This window comes from Anabrus simplex, chromosome 4 (assembly GCF_040414725.1).
Source record: "Anabrus simplex isolate iqAnaSimp1 chromosome 4, ASM4041472v1, whole genome shotgun sequence".
NCBI lineage: Eukaryota > Metazoa > Arthropoda > Insecta > Orthoptera > Tettigoniidae > Anabrus > Anabrus simplex.
Window position 1 is genome coordinate 86,845,891 of NC_090268.1, and position 20,672 is coordinate 86,866,562.

Consider the following 20,672-nt stretch of genomic DNA (forward strand, 5'->3'; position numbering starts at 1 on the left):
AAGAAAAGCAGCTCGATTTGTTCTGGGTGATTTCCGACAAAAGAGTAGCGTTACAAAAATGTTGCAATGTTTGGGTTGGGAAGAACTGAGAGAAAGAAGAAGAGCTGCTCGACTAAGTGGTATGTTCCGAGCTGTCAGCGGAGAGATGGCGTGGAATGACATTAGTAGACGAATACGTTTGAATGGCGTTTATAAAAGTAAGAAAGATCACAATATGAAGATAAAGTTGGAATTCAAGAGGACAAACTGGGGCAAATATTCATTTATAGGAAGGGGAGTTAGGGATTGGAATAACTTACCAAGGGAGATGTTCAATAAATTTCCAATTTCTGTGAAATCATTTAGGAAAAGGCTAGGAAAGCAACAGATAGGGAATCTGCCACCTGGGCGACTGCCCTAAATGCAGATCAGTATTGATTGATTGATTGATTGATTGATTGATTGATTGATTGATTGATTGATTGATTGATTGATTGATTGATTGATTGATTGATTGAATTGTGAAGTAGTGTGCACGATGTAATCCCGCCCCAGTACATGTGCAATTCAAGCGTTGGATCAGTGCTAAAAGTAACTCCAGATGAACAGGTTAGATGATGATGACGACGATGCTTGTTGTTTAAGGGGACTAAAACCACAGGTCATCTGCCCCTAATGAGAAGAGATGGACGACAAGGTATACGATAGGCAAAAATTTAAAATGCATCCACTCACTAGAGTTAAAAAATGGTGATGAAGAAATGAGTATGAGATTAAATCAGCAGTGGATCTAATTCGCAATGCCTTATTTTCTTATAAAATAAAAGAAAATGAGGCAGGAAAGGGAATAAGGCATTGCCTGGTAGTACAGATATATATACATAATCTACGTTAGATGTTAAAATAACACATTGAAATACGCAACACAAACTAAAATGAAGTCAATGGGATAAAAGCGCAATTGACACACATACACTAGGACAAAGGACATCATTATACACGACAAAATAGACCACTATCCCTAATAAAGCGGATGACGAGGTTTGCTGACTGCTCGTCATCTCGCAAGATAAGGGAGATGGTACTCGGGCGGTTAACACTACGGCGAGGATCGTACAGGTTCATACACTCCGTAACGATGTGTACCACGGTAAGATGAACGCCGGAGGTATACACCGGAGGGGGTTCTCCTTTCAAAAGATGCGAGTGAGTCACGATACCCTGGCCGATCCGAAGACGACATAATACCACGGCTTACCTCCGCGAAGCCCAAAGGGAGGGCTTCCATACCCTCGTTTTTCCTTTTATCGCTCTCAACTTATTTGGAAGTGGAATGACGATGATGATGATGCTTGTTGTTTAAATGGGCCTAATATCGAGGTCATCGGCCACTAATGGTACGAAATGAAATAACAACAAAAAATTCAAAATCATCCACCGACCATAATAAAAAGAAATCATCATGAAGAAGGAATGGACGGACATGAACCAAAAAACAAAAAACAAAAACACGAGCAAACAAAAAATAGTGGAACCGACTCAAAAAAGGTCATAAATAATTTATTATTGAAAAAGGGATCACTCATAAAGCACAATCCTGAATCGAGGATGCCTGATGTATAAAGGGGTCCAAAATCGAGGTCTAAGGCCCCTCAGAACGGTACATGTCGCGAGTAAAGTAGAAACATGGTATTTGTCATGTTGGGGTACTAATCAAAAGTAGCGAAGACTCACGGTGTTCCACACATGACGGTATTATTCACAAGTATTGCACTTCGTACAGAGGACGCAGACCTATGGTGTTTCTCACACAATGGTACCACTCATGGCCAACGCAAATCGGTAAGGCTCCTTACCAAGGTGTACTAACCACAGGGACTCGTACTATCCCGTAGTGTTCCTCACATAGTGGGAATTAATCACAGGCAACGCAGACCCACGGTGTCGCTCATATAGTGGTACAATACACAGGCAACGCCCAGACCTGTGGTGTTGCTCAAATGGGTACGACGCACGGGTACTGGAAACCCCCAGGCCAGCCTCTTTACTGCTACTAATCAGAAACTTATTTCGTACCGAATATAGTGGTACTACTCGCAAATACAGGCATCCCATGGTGTTCCCCGCGTGATGGTACGAATCAAAAGTAGTTTCATGGTTCGAATTCAATCATCCCTTGGTGGCCCCTTTTAGTCGCCTCTCACGACAGGCAGGGGATACCGTGGGTGTATTATTCGTCTGCGTCCCCCCCCACAAGGGGTAAAGAGAGAGAGAGAAAAGTAGAAAGAAGGGATCCGTCACTACGAGAGATGAAGGAACGGATGAAGAAAGGCAAGGGCCACGAAAGGCGTGAAAATGAAAGACTCCCTAGGCCTCCAATGCTCTAATACCGTCGGGGTCGGAAAAAACAAGAGTTGACCAAGGGAGGTCGGACAGGATAGACGAAAGTGAGGAGCCTGGCACAATTAAGTGGAAACAATGCCAAGACTCTGATAAGGGCCCCGTGGTCGCCAATTCACACTCGTAAGTTGAGAGCCCCTTGGGCCCCTATTAGTCGCCTCTTACGACAGGCTTGGGATACCGTGGGTGTATTCTACATGTCCGTTCCCCACCCGCAGGGAGTAGCATGTTTGGTCCGCGTGAGGTATTTTATTTCCCTCAAGTCCACCGGCAAGCCCGTTAGGACCCCCCTATCCGCCACCTGAGACGCGCCGGTTGGGAGTATCACCTTTCTCCCTGCTACGCCTGCATAGCAGGTTCCGGGGGAAGTGGAATGGCCTGCAACTCCTCCTCCCAATGGGACATAACCAGATGCCTCAGCTGAGAGCGAATATCACTTGCTAGAACCTTGAAAGGCAACGGGGGCAGTGTAACTGCCTCCTTGGCAGCCTTATCTGCTAATTCATTTCCTTCTACATCCATGTGGCTTTGGAGCCACATAAAGGTGATTCTGGTACCGGCATCTGAACATCCTTCCATCAGGTCCTGGATCCGCTGCACCAAAAAGTGTTGAGGGAAACAAGTATCAATAGATCGTAGCGGGCCCAAGGAGTGAGTACACAGAAGAAAGTGTCGGCGTTCATTGGACAGTGCGTACCACAGAGCTTCAGATATAGCATAGATCTCTGCCAAGTTTCTTCATGTCTTCCAACAACTCGTCGTCAGTGTTCAAAACATGTTTGCGGGGAAGGATTCAAGGATTTGTGCTCCTCCACTTTGACGTGGATTTCGTCAATGTGGTCGCACGCAACTGATCGGCTTGCAGTGCAGTGCGAGTCTTCATAAGCAAACTACAGATCCTCAAGTTCGCAGTAGACGCCTTCAATGTGCCTACTAAAAAGGATTGATTTCACCAGCTTAAAATAATACCGAACTTTTCTGGCAGCAACCAGAAACCTAGGGAAGCTGGATCCAATGCCTCTCAGGGAAGCAAAAGTTAAAGAATTCGGTGGGGGACCACCATGGGATGGGCGAATTCATTTCGAAGCCATGCCCGAAACCCTCCTCCCCGAATGCCACCCACTCGCATCTGTAGCCGAACCAAGCTGCCAAGGCAATACCCACCTGGTCATCCCTTGGTCGCCCCTTTTAGTCGCCTCTCACGACGGGCAGGGCTAACCGTGGGTGTATTATTCGTCTGCGTCCCCCACCCACAGGGGGTAGAGAGAGAGAGACAGATAGAGAGAAAGGAGAAGTAAAAAGGGATCTGTCACTTCGAAAAATGGAGTAACGAACGATGAAAGGATGATGATGATAATGATGATGATGAAGATGCTTGTTGTTTAAAGGGGCCTAACATCGAGGTCATCGGCCCCTAATGGTACGAAATGAAATAACAAAAAGTACAAATACATCCACTGACCAAAATAAAATAAAAATGTCGTGAAGAATGAATAGATGGACATGAACCCAAAAAAAAAAAACAAAGAACAAACAAACTAAAACAGTGGATCAGACTCAAAAAAGATCGTAAATAATAGTATTACTGACCAAGGGACCACTAATAAAGCACAATGATGCTTGATGTCTAAAGGGGTGCAAAATCCATGTCTAAGGCCCCACAGAATGGTACATGTCGCGAGTAAAGTAGAATCATGGTATTTGTCATGTTGGGGAACTAATCAAAAGTAGCGAAGACTCACGGTGTTCCACAGAAGATGGTACTACTCGCAAGTATTGTACTTCGTACAGGGAACGCAGGCCTATGGTGTTCCTCATACAATGACGCCACTTGGAGCCAAAGCAAACCGATGAGTTTCCTCACCTACGTGTATTAATCACGGGCGCCGGTAATTCCCTGTGTTCCTCACATAGTGGGCACCAATCACAGGCAACGTAGACCGACGGTGTCGCTCATATAGCAGTACAACTCACAGGCTACGCCCAGATACGCGGTGTTGTTCACATGGGTACGACGCACGGGTACCGGAAACCCCCAGGCCAGGCTCTTTACTGCTACGAATCACAAACCTATTTCGTACCCAATTTAGTGGTACTACTCGCAGGTACAGGCAACCCATGGTGTTCCCCGCATGATGGTACGAATCAAAAGTAGTTTCATGGTTCCAATTTTATCATCCCTTGGTCGCCCCTTTTAGTCGCTTCTTACGACAGGCAGGGGATACCGCGGGTGTGTTCTACAAGTGTGTCAACCACCCGCACGGGGTAGTGTGTTTGGTCGGCGAGAGGTATTTTATTTCCCTCAAGTCCGCCGGCAAGCCGGTTAGGACCCCACTATCCGCCACCTGAGACGCGCCACGCGGGAGTGTCCCCTCTCCCCCTGCTACGCCAGCGTAGTAGGTTCGTGGACTCGCAAGTATAGGCAACCCATGGTGTTCCCCGCGTGATGGTACTAATCAAAAGTAGTTTCATGTTTCTAAGACAATCCTTCCTTGGTCGCCCCCTTTTAGATGCCTCTCACGGCGGGCAGGGGATACCGTGGGTGTATTTTTCGTCTCCGTCCCCCACCCACAGGGGGTAGAGAGAGAAAAATGAAGAAGAAAGAAGGGATCCGTCACTTCGAAAAATGAAGTAACGGACGAAGCAAGGCAAGGGCAACGGAGGGCGTGATAATGAAAGACTCCATAGGCCTCGAATGCTCTAATACAATCGGGGTCGGAAAAGAACAAGAGTTGACCAAGGTAGGTCGGATAGAATAGACGAAAATGTGGAGCCTGGCACAAGTAAGTGGAAGCAATTCCTAGATTCAGCTATGGGCCTCGTGGTCGCCAATCCACACTCCCAAGTTCAGAGCCCGTTGGGCCCCTGTTAGTCGCCTCCTAAGATAGGCAGGGGATATCGCGTGTGTATTCTACATGTGCATCCCTCACCCGCAAGGGGTGCTTACTTACTAATGAGCTGACGTAGCTCAGTAAGATGCTTGTCATAACCGTTACAATTCCACTGTAACAGTGCCATAGTGTGGGTGTGGATTTCTGAGGGTTAGGGTAGAAGCAGCGTAATTCTACCTAACCTACACTTACATCCCCATCCGATGATGGAGAAAAATGCTCCATGTGCATCACCTTGTCACCAGGCGAGGTGATACATGTTTGAATTTCTTCGACGTAGTCCGGGTCGGGGTTTCTTCCTACGAGTGGAGCGAGCCTGTTTTCCAGGAGGAAGACCCGCTAGTGCAGAATCAAGCCCTCCGAGTGGTGGGCGTGAGGCCCCGTTTGTGGGAGATGTGCAAGAACGCTTGATAAGGCCGCTTTTCCTCCCCACCGTCGATTCTTGATTAGACGGTCTGGGAGGTGATTTCCCAGCCCTGGTCGACGATGCCGCCCTCGCCGGCTTAGGCGCGGCTTTCGCCGACCTCGTGAGGGAAGGAGACGTTGTCTTCTTCTCCTGCTGTGCCGGCGTAGGTTTCGTACCCGGCACAGGGTTAATGGTGGTCGAAGGTTGGAATGGACTCCGCCTTCGAGCTCGTTCTCTTTGTGGCATTGCTAACAGTAGCGTATGCTGATGCTGATGCTTGTTGTTTGAAAGGGCCTAACATGTAAGTCATCGGCCCCGAGCAATGATCACTAGGACTCCCTTCCTCCAGTCACCCACAATATCACGTACCCCATAACGTGTTCAGAGCACTAAATATAGAGAAAAAGTAATTAGTTGATAATAATATGTCCTTCTGGCATTCGGCTGTGCGTTGACCTGTGTTATCAGGCGGATACTACTGTAAGGGTACATGACGATCCCACCCGCCGCTGTCTCTGTGAGTACTGCACGGGCTTTCAGGCGTAAACCCACACGTAAGAGACCCATTTCCGAGCAGTACGCACAACAGTAACCCTGAAAAAACCAAAGAATATAAAGAAAGGACCATGGCCACATGACCCTTTTGGTCACCTTCTACGACAGGCAGGGATTACCTGTGAATGTACTTAGCCCCTTCCATTGACAGAGGGTCCAACACATTGTAGCAAACCGCAAACCGCCAGCCATCCATGTCCGCGCCCAGGTCCCCCTTTTAGTCGCTTCTTACGACAGGCAGGGTTACAGCTGATGTATCTACATATGCAGAATGGGTACGTGCTACCCCTGTTACAATCAATATCATTCTTTTTTTGTTAAAGATACCAGACTGTTGAGCAATTATGACAGTGACATTTTCTTAAATGTAGGTTGGTTTTCTAGGTTTTTCATAACTGATCTATGTTAATTTATTTTTGGGTTGGCTATACTTCCTTTTCTTTCCGCCAGTTTTGAATCTAGCCAATCAGTAAAATTTGTAATTAATTTTCAACCAATCCCGCATTACTTGTTCAATTTGTGTCAGGAAATAAAATTTAAGAGGATGTGTCCTGATTAATCTTGAATGATCTCGAACCTTCCCTGTGGGTTTATAAACTGCGGCTTTTCACGTTTCTTGGCCAATTGATCGTCGTCTTTCTGAGTGTGTGTGTGTGTTTAAGCAGGAGGCGGGCGGCCCTTTTCGTCGGCAGCTAGAACATCTACAAGGTAATGGCCACATAACTTCATTCTTTCTTGCTACCTCCGCAAATTATTCCGAGGGGAAGGTCCGAATATTTACTATGTAGCCTACTTTTCTAAAATGTAACTTCTCTTTTGACTTCATAAAATCTTTAATTGTAAATTGGGGATAAAGAGTGAATTACCCTCTCGAGCTCCCCTTCATTTTGGTTTGAGGTGACTATGTTTTGTAACTTTTTCCTTCTGTAATGTGTTAAAGTAATTTCTGTGCGAGTCACCTCAGTATTTTGGGAATAGCTCCTGTTTCATCGGCTGAGAGCCCTGTAGGGTTTTATATTTCATTATCTGGTGTGCAGGGCACGCCTCCATTCAGTTTGTGTTTCGGGCTGTTTACTTTACCTGTTCTTTTCCGCAAAGGCCCTGTAGGTTGGGTAGGAGATACCCCTGTTTTTGTAAGTTGGGCCATGGAAGGCCAGAGAGTGTAAGATTTTTGATGTTGCCTTGAGTAGGCTTGGAAAACTGAGAGCCTGTTAGCTCTTTTTGAAAGTTTTGTAACTGTAAAGTGTGCCTCTGGGAGGCTAGATATTGTGATTTAGGGAGCAAGTGCTCTTGAATTAGGGGATTTCAGCCCCTCACCAAATAATACCTCTTCCTTTTGTAAAATTGTAAAACTAGGGGATTGAAGCCCAGAATTTGTAAAAATCACTAATCTTGAATTTTCCTAGTCTTGTTTCAAGATTGCTTTTGTACCTAACATGTTGTTATTTGTTGGGGGTTGTTTTTTGAAGAAATATAACCTTCCGTTGAAGTTTTAAATTAGTTTTGATATTGTAGATAGACCCATTCACCCCGGCACCTTCTTTCACCTCTTTCTTTTCCACGGATATCCCCGCAACAATTATAATTGTTCATCTTCGTCATTTTGTATTCGTCAGTGATGGATTTTGAAATTATTGTAACTTTCAATATTTTGAATTAGATTCGTTGATTTTAAAGTCATGTGAATTATTTCATTCTTCATCATTGTTTTTACATATTGGTCAGTGGATATATCTTGGTGTTTTCATCTCATCTCGTACCATCAGGGGTCAATGACATAGATGTTAGGCCCCTTTAAACAACAAGCATCATCATCATCATCATCATCGTCGTCGTCATCGCCTGTTGTACATTCGTCTGAGGAAACCTGGAAAACGATTTGAATACATTACCATCGTAAAAAGAGGTTTAATTTGGTGCTGGTGGTGGTGGTGGTGGTGGTGGTGGTGGTGGTGTAGTATGAGTAGACTTCGTTTTCTTGGACGACTATGCACGTGCGTATCTTGTCAACCAGGCAGATACATGTGTTGAAGGAAAACATATCCAGAACGGGACATAAACGACATGAAATCAAAATGTAACAAGGAGGCGGGTGACAGTCCGCCAACCTCCATCAAGGACAATCCCAGAGCTGCACACTCCTCTTCGTGAGTTATGGAACCAGCTGTCCACATAGCTCTTCATCCACCTCCCGGAGAGCACATCGCGTCATTTCGACAAACGTGTGGCCGTTGGAAGTAATCACATTGTTATTTTTCAGCATGCGCCTTTCGAATAGAGAAGGAATATTTTTAATTTAATAAATTATACACAATCGTGTACCAGGTAAACTTCTGATTAACGTTTGGCATGTTTTTTGTTGCAACTCTTGACACTTCGCTAAACTCTATCTGTGTATAGATTATATTGGCTTGTTTCATGTTTAGGAAGGAGTGGTAATGTGACACTGAGGTGTAAGTGGGACCAATTGTCACCTGCAACGTATACGATGATGATGATGATGCTTGTTGTTTTAAGGGGCCTAACATCGAAGGTCATCGGCCCCTAATGGTACGAAATGAAAGAACAAAAACTTCAAAGGCATCCACTGACCAAAATAAAAATAAAATATGTCATGAAGAATAAATGGATGGACGGGAACCCAACAAAACACAAAAACAAACAAAAACCAGTGGATCGGACTCAATAGAGATCGAAAATAACATTATTACCGACCAAGGAACCACTTATAAAGCACAATGATGCTTGGTGTCTAAAGGGGGTGCAAAATCCAAGTCTAAGGCCCCACAGAATGGTACATGTCGCGAGTAAAATAGAACCATGGTATGTGTCATGTTGGGGTATTAATCAGAAGTAGCGAAGACTCACGGTGTTCCACAAAAGATGGTACTACTCACAAGTATTGTACTTCGTACAGAAAACGCAGACCTATGGTGTTTCGCACACAATGGCGCCACTTACAGCCAACGCAAACCGATGAGTTTCCTCACCTAGGTGTACTAGTCACGGGTGCCGGTCCCAAGAGCCCCGTGGTGTTCCTCACATAGTGAGTGCTAATCACAGGCAACGCAGACCCACGGTGTCGCTCATATAGTGGTACAACTCACAGGCTACGCCCAGACCTGCGGTGCTGCCCACATGGATACAACGCACGGGTACTGGAATCCACCCGGCCAGGCTTTTTACTGCAACGAATCACAAACCTATTTCGTCCCAAGTTAGTGTTACTACTCGCAAGTACATGCAACCCATGGTGTTCCCCGCATGATGGTACGAATCAAGAGTAGTTTCATATTTCTAATTCATTCATCCCTTGGTCGCCCTTTCAGTCGCCTCTTACGACAGGCAGGGGATACCGTGGGTGAATTCTTCGTCTGCCTCCCCCACCCACAGGGGGTGTGTGTTTGGTCCGCGAGAGGTATTTTATTTCCCTCAAGTCCGCCGGCAAGCCGGTTAGGACCCCCCTATCCGCCACCTGGGACGCGCCACGTGGGAGTATCACCTCTCCCCCTGCTACGCCTGCATAGCAGGTTCGTGGCAACGTATACGAAAATAAAGTAATTGCACATTAAGTTTAACTAAAAAACCAACAATTATGGCTTCTGAACGAAGCCCATTACAAAGAAAATGACATTCGTTTGACTCACCTTATAGCAATGTATCTCCATACGGCCAGGGTGAGGGTGAGGCAGATGGAGATGGTGTGCAGAACCTGAGCGAAATGCATGTGAAAAAGTAGGAATGCAGCCGATGAGTATGTGTATTCAAGTCGGCGAGGAAGAATGAAATACATGTAGCAGGCGAAGGGAACATACTCCACCATCACCAACATGTCGGCCACCGCCAAGCCTGTCAGTATACGATTGATGGGTGCACACGCCATGTCCTTTCGTGTCAACACAGCTACATTCAGCAAGTTAGCCACAGTTCCGAACAGGCACACAGCTAGACTGACGTAGCCGTGAATACGGCGATATCCCATGGCAAGTGACTTCATGTTTCCATCACAGTAGGCACAAACAGGAACTGCTATTGCTGGGTTAATGAGACTCGTGTTCACTTCAGATGATTTATTGATGAATAAATCCAGTTCTTCTTCCGTCATATTAAGGTAATTCAACAAGTAACTCTTGTTGAACTTCTCATACAATTCATTCGTCATGATGTCAGTATAATCGTACCACATTAAAATTAATACTCGATATTGCACTTGATTCGAGAATATAACTTAAGCAACAACACCTCTCTTCCTTCAAGTCAAAGATATTCATTTATTTTAAATTTGAAAACTGCTCACTCTTACATGAAAAATTGTCAGTGAAATGTAGAGCTTTCTCATATCTTAACACTTTATATGTATTAACCATTGCAGATCATTTGATGGTGTTTTTAGTTCACTTAACAAATTTAATCTTTTCCAGTGGTAAGACATATTTCAGTAACTTATATTTATACTTGTCACTCCTTACAATTCATATTCCACGTCAACGTATGTGCTGAATGTCCAAGTAATCAACCTGCAGTGGTTCATTTATCGAAAAATCAATAATTTGTCTGGGAAGAAAATAGAATTCTTATATGCACTGTGGAAGTTCCTCCGAGATCCATCACTTCTCTGTCAGTTAAGAGCCAGGAAATACGAATAAATAAAGATTCCCGCAAGTGACCACTGGGAACTAAATTCTTCATAACATGTACTGGTGGGATTCGTTTGACAGTTTGAGACACCTGAACACCAATAACATTTTTATTCCGATCGAATGAATATCCAAACAGACACTAAATTGTCTTCAAAAATATTCTTCTCAGTCGCAACCGAAACTATAGTCACCTTCTCCGATGGATTGCCGGTACATTGTATATTTCAGTCGGTATATAGCTCTCCTTTGAAAGGACCATTCCTTTGGAAATCACGTAAGAGTTCTTGATTCAGCGGGTGATGATCAGAAGTTCTCTACAGCCGCTCCCTGCAACATAAGAACAATAAATCACGTTAAACAATAATAAGAGTATTAAAACAGAGTATAATGCCATGATTGTAGATTTCCTCTAACACTCCATGTAAATGGAGGAATAATATCTAACATTCCGGCCACGGCCTTTCTCTCTTAATGCCAGCCAAAATTAGTTTTTCATAAACACACTTATACGGAACGAGCAACACAGTCTGTCATGCCCCAGGCGTTACAGACGACGTGAAAGCTGTATATTGATGATGATGCTTATTGTTTAAAGGGGCCTAACATCGAAGGTCATCGGCCCCTAATGGTACGAGATGGACTACATGAGATAAGAAAAATATTAAAATGTACCCACTGACTAGAGTTTAAAATAAATGGTGATGAAAAATGATTAAAGGCTTAAAAGAACCATTGTATCTAATTCGAAAAAGCCTTATTTTCTAATAAAAGAATAGAAAATAGAGGTGATGCTGGAATAAACATTACCTGGACATTCAGATATATGTATACATAGAATTCAAGTTATGAGTTAAAATAACACATTAAAATACGCAACACGAACTAAAATAGAGCCAATGGGATAAAGGCGCAGTCGACAAAAAGTACACTAAGACAAGAACAATGTTACACACGAGAAAAAAAAGACTACTACACCTCACAAAACGGACGCCAAGGTCTGCGGACTGCTCGTAATCGCGCAGGATGAGGGACATTGTACACGTGAGTTTTAGCCTACGGCGCAGATCGACAATGTCCATGCACTCCGTAAGGATGTGTACCATGGTAAGATGATCGCCGCAAGTACACACCGGAGCGAATATTTCTTTCAATAAATGGGAGTGCGTTAGTATACCGTGGCCGATCCGAAGAGGATATAATAATACTGCTTCCCTCCGAGAATCCCGAGGGGAAGTCCTCCATACCTTCGTTGTACCTTTTATCGCTCTCAGCTTATTTGGAAGAGAGGTATCCTGCGCTTCCATCTCCCAATGGAACATAATAAGATGTCTCTGCTAAGAGCGAATATCACTTGCTAGAACCTTGTAACGCAACGGGGGCAGTCTTAATGCCCAATTGGCAGCTTCATCGGCTAAGTCGTTTCGCACTACACCCATGTGGCTTGGGAGCCACATAAACGTGATTCCGGTGCGGGCATCCGAGCACCCGGCCTGCAAGTCCTAGATCCGCTACACCAGAGGGTGCTGAGGGAAACAGGTATCAATAGACTGTAGCGAGCTCAAGGAGTCAGTACACAGAATAACGTGTCGGCGTTCATCGGACTGTGCGTACCGCAGAGCTTTACAGATAGCATAGATGATGATGATGATGATGATGATGATGCTTGTTGTTTAAAGGGGCCTAACATCGAGGTCATCGGCCCCTAATGATACGAAATGAAATGGCAACCAAAAAAATTAAAATCATCCACTGACCAAAATAAGAAAATGGCATGAAGAATGAATGGATGGACATGAAACCAAAAAAAGAAAAAAAAATAAAGAAACAAACAAACAAAAAACAGTGGATCCGACGTAAGAAAGATCATAAATAACAGTATTACTGACCAAGGTACAACTTATAAAGCATAATCCTGAATCGAGAATGCTTGATGCCTAAAGGGGTCCAAAATTCATGTCTAAGGCCCCACAGAATGGTATATGTCGCGAGTAAAGTAGAACTATGGTATTTTTCATGTTGGGGTACTAATCAAAAGTAGCAAATACTCACGGTGTTCCACACAAGATTGTACTACTCACAAGTATTGTACTTCGTACAGGTAACGCAGACCTATGGCGTTTCTCACACAATGGCGCCACTCATAGCCAACGCAATCCGATGAGGTTCCTCACCTAGGTGTACTAGTCACGAGTGCCGGTATTCCCGTGGTGTTCCTCGCATAGTGGGTACTAATGACAGGCAACCCAGACCCACGGTGTCGCTCATATAGTGGTACAACTCACAGGCAATGCCCAGACCCGCGGTGTTGCTCACATGGGTACGTCGCACGGGTACTGGAAACCCCCAGACCAGCCTCTTTGCTGCTACTAATCACAAACCTACTTCGTACCTAATATAGTGGTACTACTCGCAAGTACAGGCAACCCATGGTGTTCCCCGCGTGATGGTACGAATCAAAAGTAGTTTCATGGTTCTAATTCAATCATCCCTTGGTCACTCCTTTTAGTCGCCTCACACAACAGGCAGGGGATACCGTGGGTGTATTATTCGTCTGCATCCCCCAGCCACAGGGAGTAAAGAGAGAGAGAAAAGAAGAAGAAAAAAGGGATCCGTCACTTCGAAAGAGAAGTAACGGACGAAGGAAGGCAAGGGTAACGAAGGGCGTGAAAATGAAAGACTCCCTAGGCTTCGAATGCTCTAATACCATCGGCGTCGGAAAAGAACAATATCTGACCAAGGGAGGTCGGACAGGATAGACGAAGTGAGAAGCATGGCACAAGTAAGTGGAAGCAATGCCAAGACTCTGCTAAGGGCCCCGTGGTCGCCAATCCACACTCCCAAGGTGAGAGCCCCTTAGGCCCCTTTTAGTCGCCTCTTACGACATACAGGGGATACCGTGGGTGATTTTTCATCTGCGTCCCCCACCCATAGGGGGTGTGTGTTTGGTCCGCGAGAGGTATTTTATTTCCCTGAAGTCCGCCGGCAAGCCGGTTATGACCCTCCTATCCGCCACCTGGGACGCGTCACGTGCGCCCCCGATACGCCAGCGTGGCAGTTTCGTAGTCAACCGTTTCTATCCAACAGGAGTCCCAACACATGATAATCTATGTCCGCGACTAGGTCGCCCCTTACGACAGTGAGGCGATACCGCCTGTTTCCTACATGTGCGTTCCCCACCCGCAGGGGTCCTCTGGCGTAAGACGGATCCTCTGCCTGCAAGAAACACTCAAACGCTCATTAGCCAATTAAGCGCCTAATGCTAAATTCATCATCCGCTTTATGGCGGCAGTGTATTTATTAAGGGTATGTAAATTGCAAGTGTTCTGATACTCAGCGTACGTACACTCCCTTTTGATTCGTTAGTGTTTTTCTTTTTGGCTTTATCAAGACTTCCTTGTTTTATTACGCACTTTGTTTCGGAATTCCTCTCTTTAATATATAATTTTGTTTTATTTCCATTGTTTCAAATAATTTGTTTAGAAAGGTTGATTACCTAGTTGTACTTCCTCTTACAAGAAAAACCATCACCAGCAGCACTTTAAAAATAAATTTCATACAATGCTTCGAACATCTCTTTGATAACTGCAGGAAGACAGCAATAAAACAAAAAGGATTCTTCAGTGCAACTGCAAATTTCACTGACGCCAAATACTGTCTAAAACCATCTTTGCTATCTTGTTTCAATTCAGTGGCCGGCACACGGCCGAAAACATTGCCCATGAACTGTGGTGCATTGCAGAGGGCTGGAGCATACAGCATAAAATTGTAGCTTGTACCACAGGTAACGCAGCTAATATGGTGCAGGCCATTCAGCCCTGTAACTGGGGGCATGTGCCTTGTCTTGCACACACCTAAAAATCTAGTTGTGCAAAATAGCCTGGTTTGAATTTTAGAAAAACAAAGGCAAACGTAAAAACAATATATTGAACCTCGGTTATTATTTGTTATTATTTGAGACTGTAGAAAAAAAAATGAAATGTGGGGTGGAGGGTGGGGATAATATGTGACTACCTATGGCATGGTCTAGGTAGTGGTCACGATTGTCTTATTAAATATATCTTTATTGAATCAAATGTTCCTGTTCCAAGGTATCTGTGGAACAGCAGATGTGAAAGAAAGTGGGGGCTGGAATGGGTCTAACTACAAGTCCGAAAGATGAATTAAAAATTTAAATAAAGTTTATATTTTCAATAGAAAACAAAATTTAACAAATTTTTACATAGAATTTGAAAACTTAACGAGTACAACAAGTCAACAGCTATCCAATAATCAGGTACAAGACCAGAAAAGCAAGGATTTAGAGACTAATTAATGATCTAGGCTACAAGCCCCACCTTTTACAATCTCTGAGCTCTTAGCTCACAACCACAAATTACCAAAGGGCAGGAAACCCCTCATTACAAGGAGCACTTGCTCACATCTAGTAAAGTCAAGCCTCCTAGAGGCACCTTGCAAAACACCATAAAGAGCTGACCACTCTCAATCTTTGAAGCTTATTAAAGGCCACAACAACTTTCGCATTGCCTGCCTCTCAAGGCACACTTACAAATGAACAGGGGTACCTTGTACCCATTCTACTGGACCTTCAATTTAAAAAAAGGTTAATTTAAACGGCCCTAAATACAAAAGGAATGGAGGCGAGAACTTACACTCCTACATGAAACTAGTTAAAACCTAAGTGGCGCTAGGCAAATTCAACAGGGGCTATTCCCACTCTAGGGAGGTGACGCGTATAAGAAAATTTTAATACATTAGGAAAGAGAAGAAAATCGGTACTTTGTACTTTGTTAAGTGTAGAAAATTAATCTTTTTTTGTAAATGGTTTCATGTTCAGAACAAGGAATGGAACCTAGGGGTTACGTCTTACGTAATAAAATCTACACTTAACAAAGTACAAGCGTTCTTGCTGATAGCGACCGACGAGGTTGTTGCTCCTTTAGCCCTTTAGCCCATTAGCCCTTTAGCCCATTAGCCCTTTAGCCCTTTTGCCCATTAGCCCTTCAGCCAATTAGCCCTACAAGGAATGTGCGGTAAGGAGGAGGAAGAGTCCTTTCATCCTTTTTGCCCTTCTGATAAGATGTAACCCCTGGGTTCCATACCCTATCACGATTTTTTTTCAGCTATGTTTATGCGATAACTTGTTCGACTGATTTTTACACACAAGACGAATGATGGAAGGTAAATAATTTGAAGTTATACTTTGGCTATATCGTTTACCGAGCGAGTTAGCTGTGCAGTATGGGTACAGTGTGTTTTTGATTTTTACACTATGCAAATCATTGAAGTTGTAGTTTTGCAATATTGCTTACTGAGCGAGTTAGCTACGCGATATGTGCACAGTGTGTTTCCATAGTTTTTGATTTTACACTAAGCAAATCATCAAAATTGTACTTTTGCTCTGAACACATCAAACAATGTTCTGATCATATGTTGAGGTTAACAACATCGATTACAGTGTTCGATTCTAGTCTTGTTATGTTTCATTCTGATCTTCTTAGAACAAGGGTACCCCCTAACATGTTCTAAACACATGTTGTATTGAGTACAGTGTTCGATTCTAGTCTTGATCACTTATTTCGTGTTCTGAACACATCGATCAATGTTCTGATCACATGTTGTATGGAGTACGGTGTTCGATTCTAGTCATGATCACTTATTTTGTGTTCTGAACACATCAATCAATGTTCTGATCACATGTTGAAGTTAACAACATCGATTACAGTGTTCTATTCTAGTCTTGTTATGTTTCAATCTGATCTTCTTAGAACAAGCGTATCCCCTGACATATTCTAAACACATGATGTATTGAGTACATTGTTCGATTCTAGTCTTGATCACTTATTTTGTTTTCTGAACGCATCAATCAATGTTCTGATCACATGTCGTATCGAGTACAGCGTTTGATTCTACTCTTCTTATGTTTCGAAAGTCTAAACATGCACAATAATGTTATCGCTGCACACGCTTGCCTTCGCGATGCAGGTTTAAACTTGTTCGATATAAAGCTATGCCTTGACATAAGAGGCGGAGGAGGAGGTAGAGAAGGAGGAGGAGGGGGAGGAGGAGGAGGAGGAGGAGAATGATAAGGCCTTAACAGCCTATGTATAGTCGCCATTGTTTTTAAAGATGATAGCTGTCAAAAGAATTTTTCAAATTATCCACCACCACATTTCAGCTAAAGAGGGCAGCAGGTTGCTCTGTTGATTAAGCACATAGAATTTCAAATTGCCCTCCACCACATGCATAACAGCAGCTGTTATCTTGCGCAGTAGCCTCTAAGCTAGCTTTCTTCATAAGAGTAGCCGCCATCTTGTGCTAGCACCCCTAGGCCGTCTCATAAGGAGCTATGTATAGTCACCATTTTGTGTCTGCCATCTTGCGTAAGCATCCCTAGGACGTCTCAAGGCATCTTGTTTCTCATAAGAGCAGCCACCATCTTGTAGAAATAGATAGCTGCGAATGGCAAAGGGCTTAAGTAGGAATCGAACCGTTGATCTCATCATTAGACTATGTTTTTTCTTGTTCCTGATACTACGAACCTACGTATTAGGCGGAAAAATTTTGTCCGTTTTGCTCTACGATGCATCGTTTTCGAGATATTTAACATTTTGCATTTAAGCCTCCAAATTTAATGAATCGAACCTGCACGGTACGTTATACTCTCTACCATAGCTAGACCTGATCATGTTACGAAGACTCGCTTCAATACAAGCTAAAACAGAGCAAATGCCAAAGGGCCTAAGTAGGAACCGAACCGTTGATCCCATCATTAGACTATGATTTTCTTGTTCCTCATACTGCGAACCTAGGTATTGGGTAGAAAAATGTTGTCCGTTTTGCTCTACGATGCACCGTTTTCGAGATATTTAACATTTTACATTTAAGCCCTAAATTTAATGAATCGAACTATCACGACACGTTAGCCTCTAAGCTAAGAGCAGCAGCCATCTTGCGCAAGCACCCTTAAGGCGTCTCATAAGGAGACTTGTATAGCCGCCATCTTGTGTCCGCCATCTTGCGCAAGCATCCTTAGGGCGTCTCAAGCCATCTTGTGCAAGGACACTTAAGCCGTCCCATAAGAGCAGCCGCTATCTTGAGCAAGCATCCCTAGGGCATCTCATAAGGAGCCATGTATAACTACCATCTTGAGCAAGCATCCCAAGGGCGTCTCATAAGAACCTGTGTATAGCAACCATCTTGCGTAAGCACCCTTAAGGAGTCATGTATAGCCGCCATCTTATGCAATTAGCGTCGAGAGAGGGCTGCTGTAGAATTTTTCTTTTTAAATTATCCGCCACCACATTTCAAAGGTATCTAGCTAAAGATGGCAGCACTGCGGATGACAGGTGACGAATTTACATCTACTACGATAAAGAGGGCAGCACGGTGCTCTCTGTATTAAAGATGGCGGATGACAGCTGTCAAAAAAGCACATGGCTATGTTTACCAAACAAGAGCACGTGGAATTTGCCGCCATCACATTTCAAACTAAAGAGGGCAGCACTATGCTCTGTTGATTAAAGATGGCGGATGGTAGCTGTCGAAAAAGCACGTGAGTTTGTTTCCAAACAAGAGCACGTGGAATTTTTCAATTTGCCGCCACCACATTTCAAAGGTATCTAGCTAAAGATGGCAGCACGGTGCTCTCTTGATTAAAGATGGCGGATGATAGCTAACAGAACTTTTCAAATTGCCCGCTACTACATGCTTAAGGTAGTAGTCATAAAGAGGGCAGCACGGTGTTCTGTGGATTAAAGATGGCGGATGACAGGTGATGAAATTGCCCGCATGATAGTAGCACGGTGCTCTGTTGATTAAAGATGGCGGATGACAGCTGTCAAAAAGCACATGGCTTTGTTTCCAAACAAGAGCACGTGGAATTTACCGCCACCACATTTCAAACTAAAGAGGGGAGCACTGTGCTCTATAGATTAAAGATGGCAGATGACAGCTGTCAAAAAAAGCACGTGAGTTTGTTTTCAAACAAGAGCACGTGGAATTTTTCAATTTGCCGCCACCACTTAGAGGGCAGCACGGTTCTCTCTGGATTAAAGATGGCTGCTTGTCGAAAAGCATTTTTCAAATTATCCGCCACCACATTTCAAAGGTAAGTAGCTAAAGAGGGCAGCACTGTGCTCTATAGATTAAAGATGGCGGATGACAGCTATCAAAAAAGCACGTGGTTGTCAAAAAGCACGTGGATTTGTTTATCTCGAGCTAGTGAGGTTAAGTTGGTAGCACTAAGGTTTAGGCCCGTCAAGATGGCAGTACTGACGTTAGCGATGCGTTGTTGTCTGTCAAAAAGCACGTAGCTTTGTTTACAAATCTGTCAAAAAGCACGTGGCTGTCAAAAAGCACGTGGCTTTGTTTACCTCGCGCTAGTTAGGTTAAGTTGGCACTACTGAGGTTTAGGCCCGTCAAGATGGCAGTACTGAGGTTAGCGATGCGTTGTTGTCGATGACAGCTGTCAAAAAGCACGTGGCTTTGTTTACAAATTCAAATTTCCCGCGGGAGGTGGAGGGGACCTCTGGGAGGCCTCTGGCTGAGGTGGAGGTGGAGGAGGCATCTGGGAGGCCTCTGGCTGAGGTGGAGGTGGAGGTGGCCACTGGGAGCCTGAGGTGGAGGTGGCCGCCGAACTGTCCAATTATACTACTCACTCTCTATCCCCGATTTACAGTTAAAGATATATGAAGTTTTACAAAGATGGAAAAAGATTTACATGTTTTTAGTTATAGGTTACATATTAAAGGTTTCGGACCTACCCCGCGGGTTAAACTGCTGAGCTAGCAAGGAAAAAAGAAAGATGTTAAACAGCCATTACCTTGTTGAAGAACTGCTGCCCGAAGGAAGAGGCGCTACCGCTCCCTGCTATACTTCCATACACTAAGCTAGATGTGGTTGAAGTGGCGGAGAGCCAGGAAAATCAGCAGTTTTTATACTCTCGGGGAAGATTCGAGACCTTTCATGAATGATTAAGACACACCCACAGTCGTTTATTGGATAGCTTACAGTTATACATCGACATTGGTAAAGAAATGCGCTCTTGGCTGAAAATTAATGACAGAAATTTACGATTGTCTAATTTCAAAACTGGCGGAAAGAAAAGATTTATATTGCCACCTGGGACGGGCCAAATGGGAGTTTCACCTCTCCCCCTGCTACGCCAGCGTAGTAGGTTCGTGGGAATGGCTTCGAAAACCCAGGTCGCCACCCGCTCAAAAAGGCTCTAATCATCCCGAGCTAGAACTATGGTGTTTCTCCCATAGTTGTACTAATCACATGTAACGTAGACTCGGGGTGTTTCTCTAATGGTGGTACTAATCACATGAAATGTAGACCTATCTTATGTCGATTACAATGGCACCACTCAAAGAAACACAAACCCATGGTGTTTCGCACAAAAGGGTACTACTGAAAAGCAACGCATATCCATGGCGCTCCGCAGTGGGACTAATCACGGGCGCCGGTTTTCCCGTGGTGTCCCTCATCACAGGTGACATATACTCATGGTGTTGCTCACATGGTGCTACTAATCAAAGGCAATTTAGGCCCACGGTGTGTGAGACATTATGGTAACAAACACAGAATGATACAAACCTATGGCATTCGTCGCATAATTGAACTACTCTCAGGCAACGCAAACCCATGGTTTTCGCACATAATGACACTACCGGCGCCAGCCAAACCCGTGTTCTTTCTCACACAGTGGTACTAATCACAGGCAACGTACACCCATGGTATTTCTGGTAAAATGGTATTTCTCGTAAATTGGTATTTCTTATAGGTAGCGCAGATCTATTC

General features: G+C 44.1%; 1 protein-coding gene across 1 annotated transcript in view; it reads right to left on the reverse strand.

Moving 5' to 3' along the window:
* The window catches only part of LOC136872432 (G-protein coupled receptor dmsr-1), a 591,582-nt gene that overhangs the window by 8,865 nt on the left and 562,045 nt on the right, over positions 1-20,672 (reverse strand). Inside the window, exon 4 of the mRNA XM_067146247.2 lies at positions 9,879-11,198. Within this exon, the coding sequence (XP_067002348.1) occupies positions 9,879-10,417 (539 nt within the window). The 5' untranslated portion in view covers positions 10,418-11,198. The remainder of the gene's footprint in view (positions 1-9,878; positions 11,199-20,672) is intronic.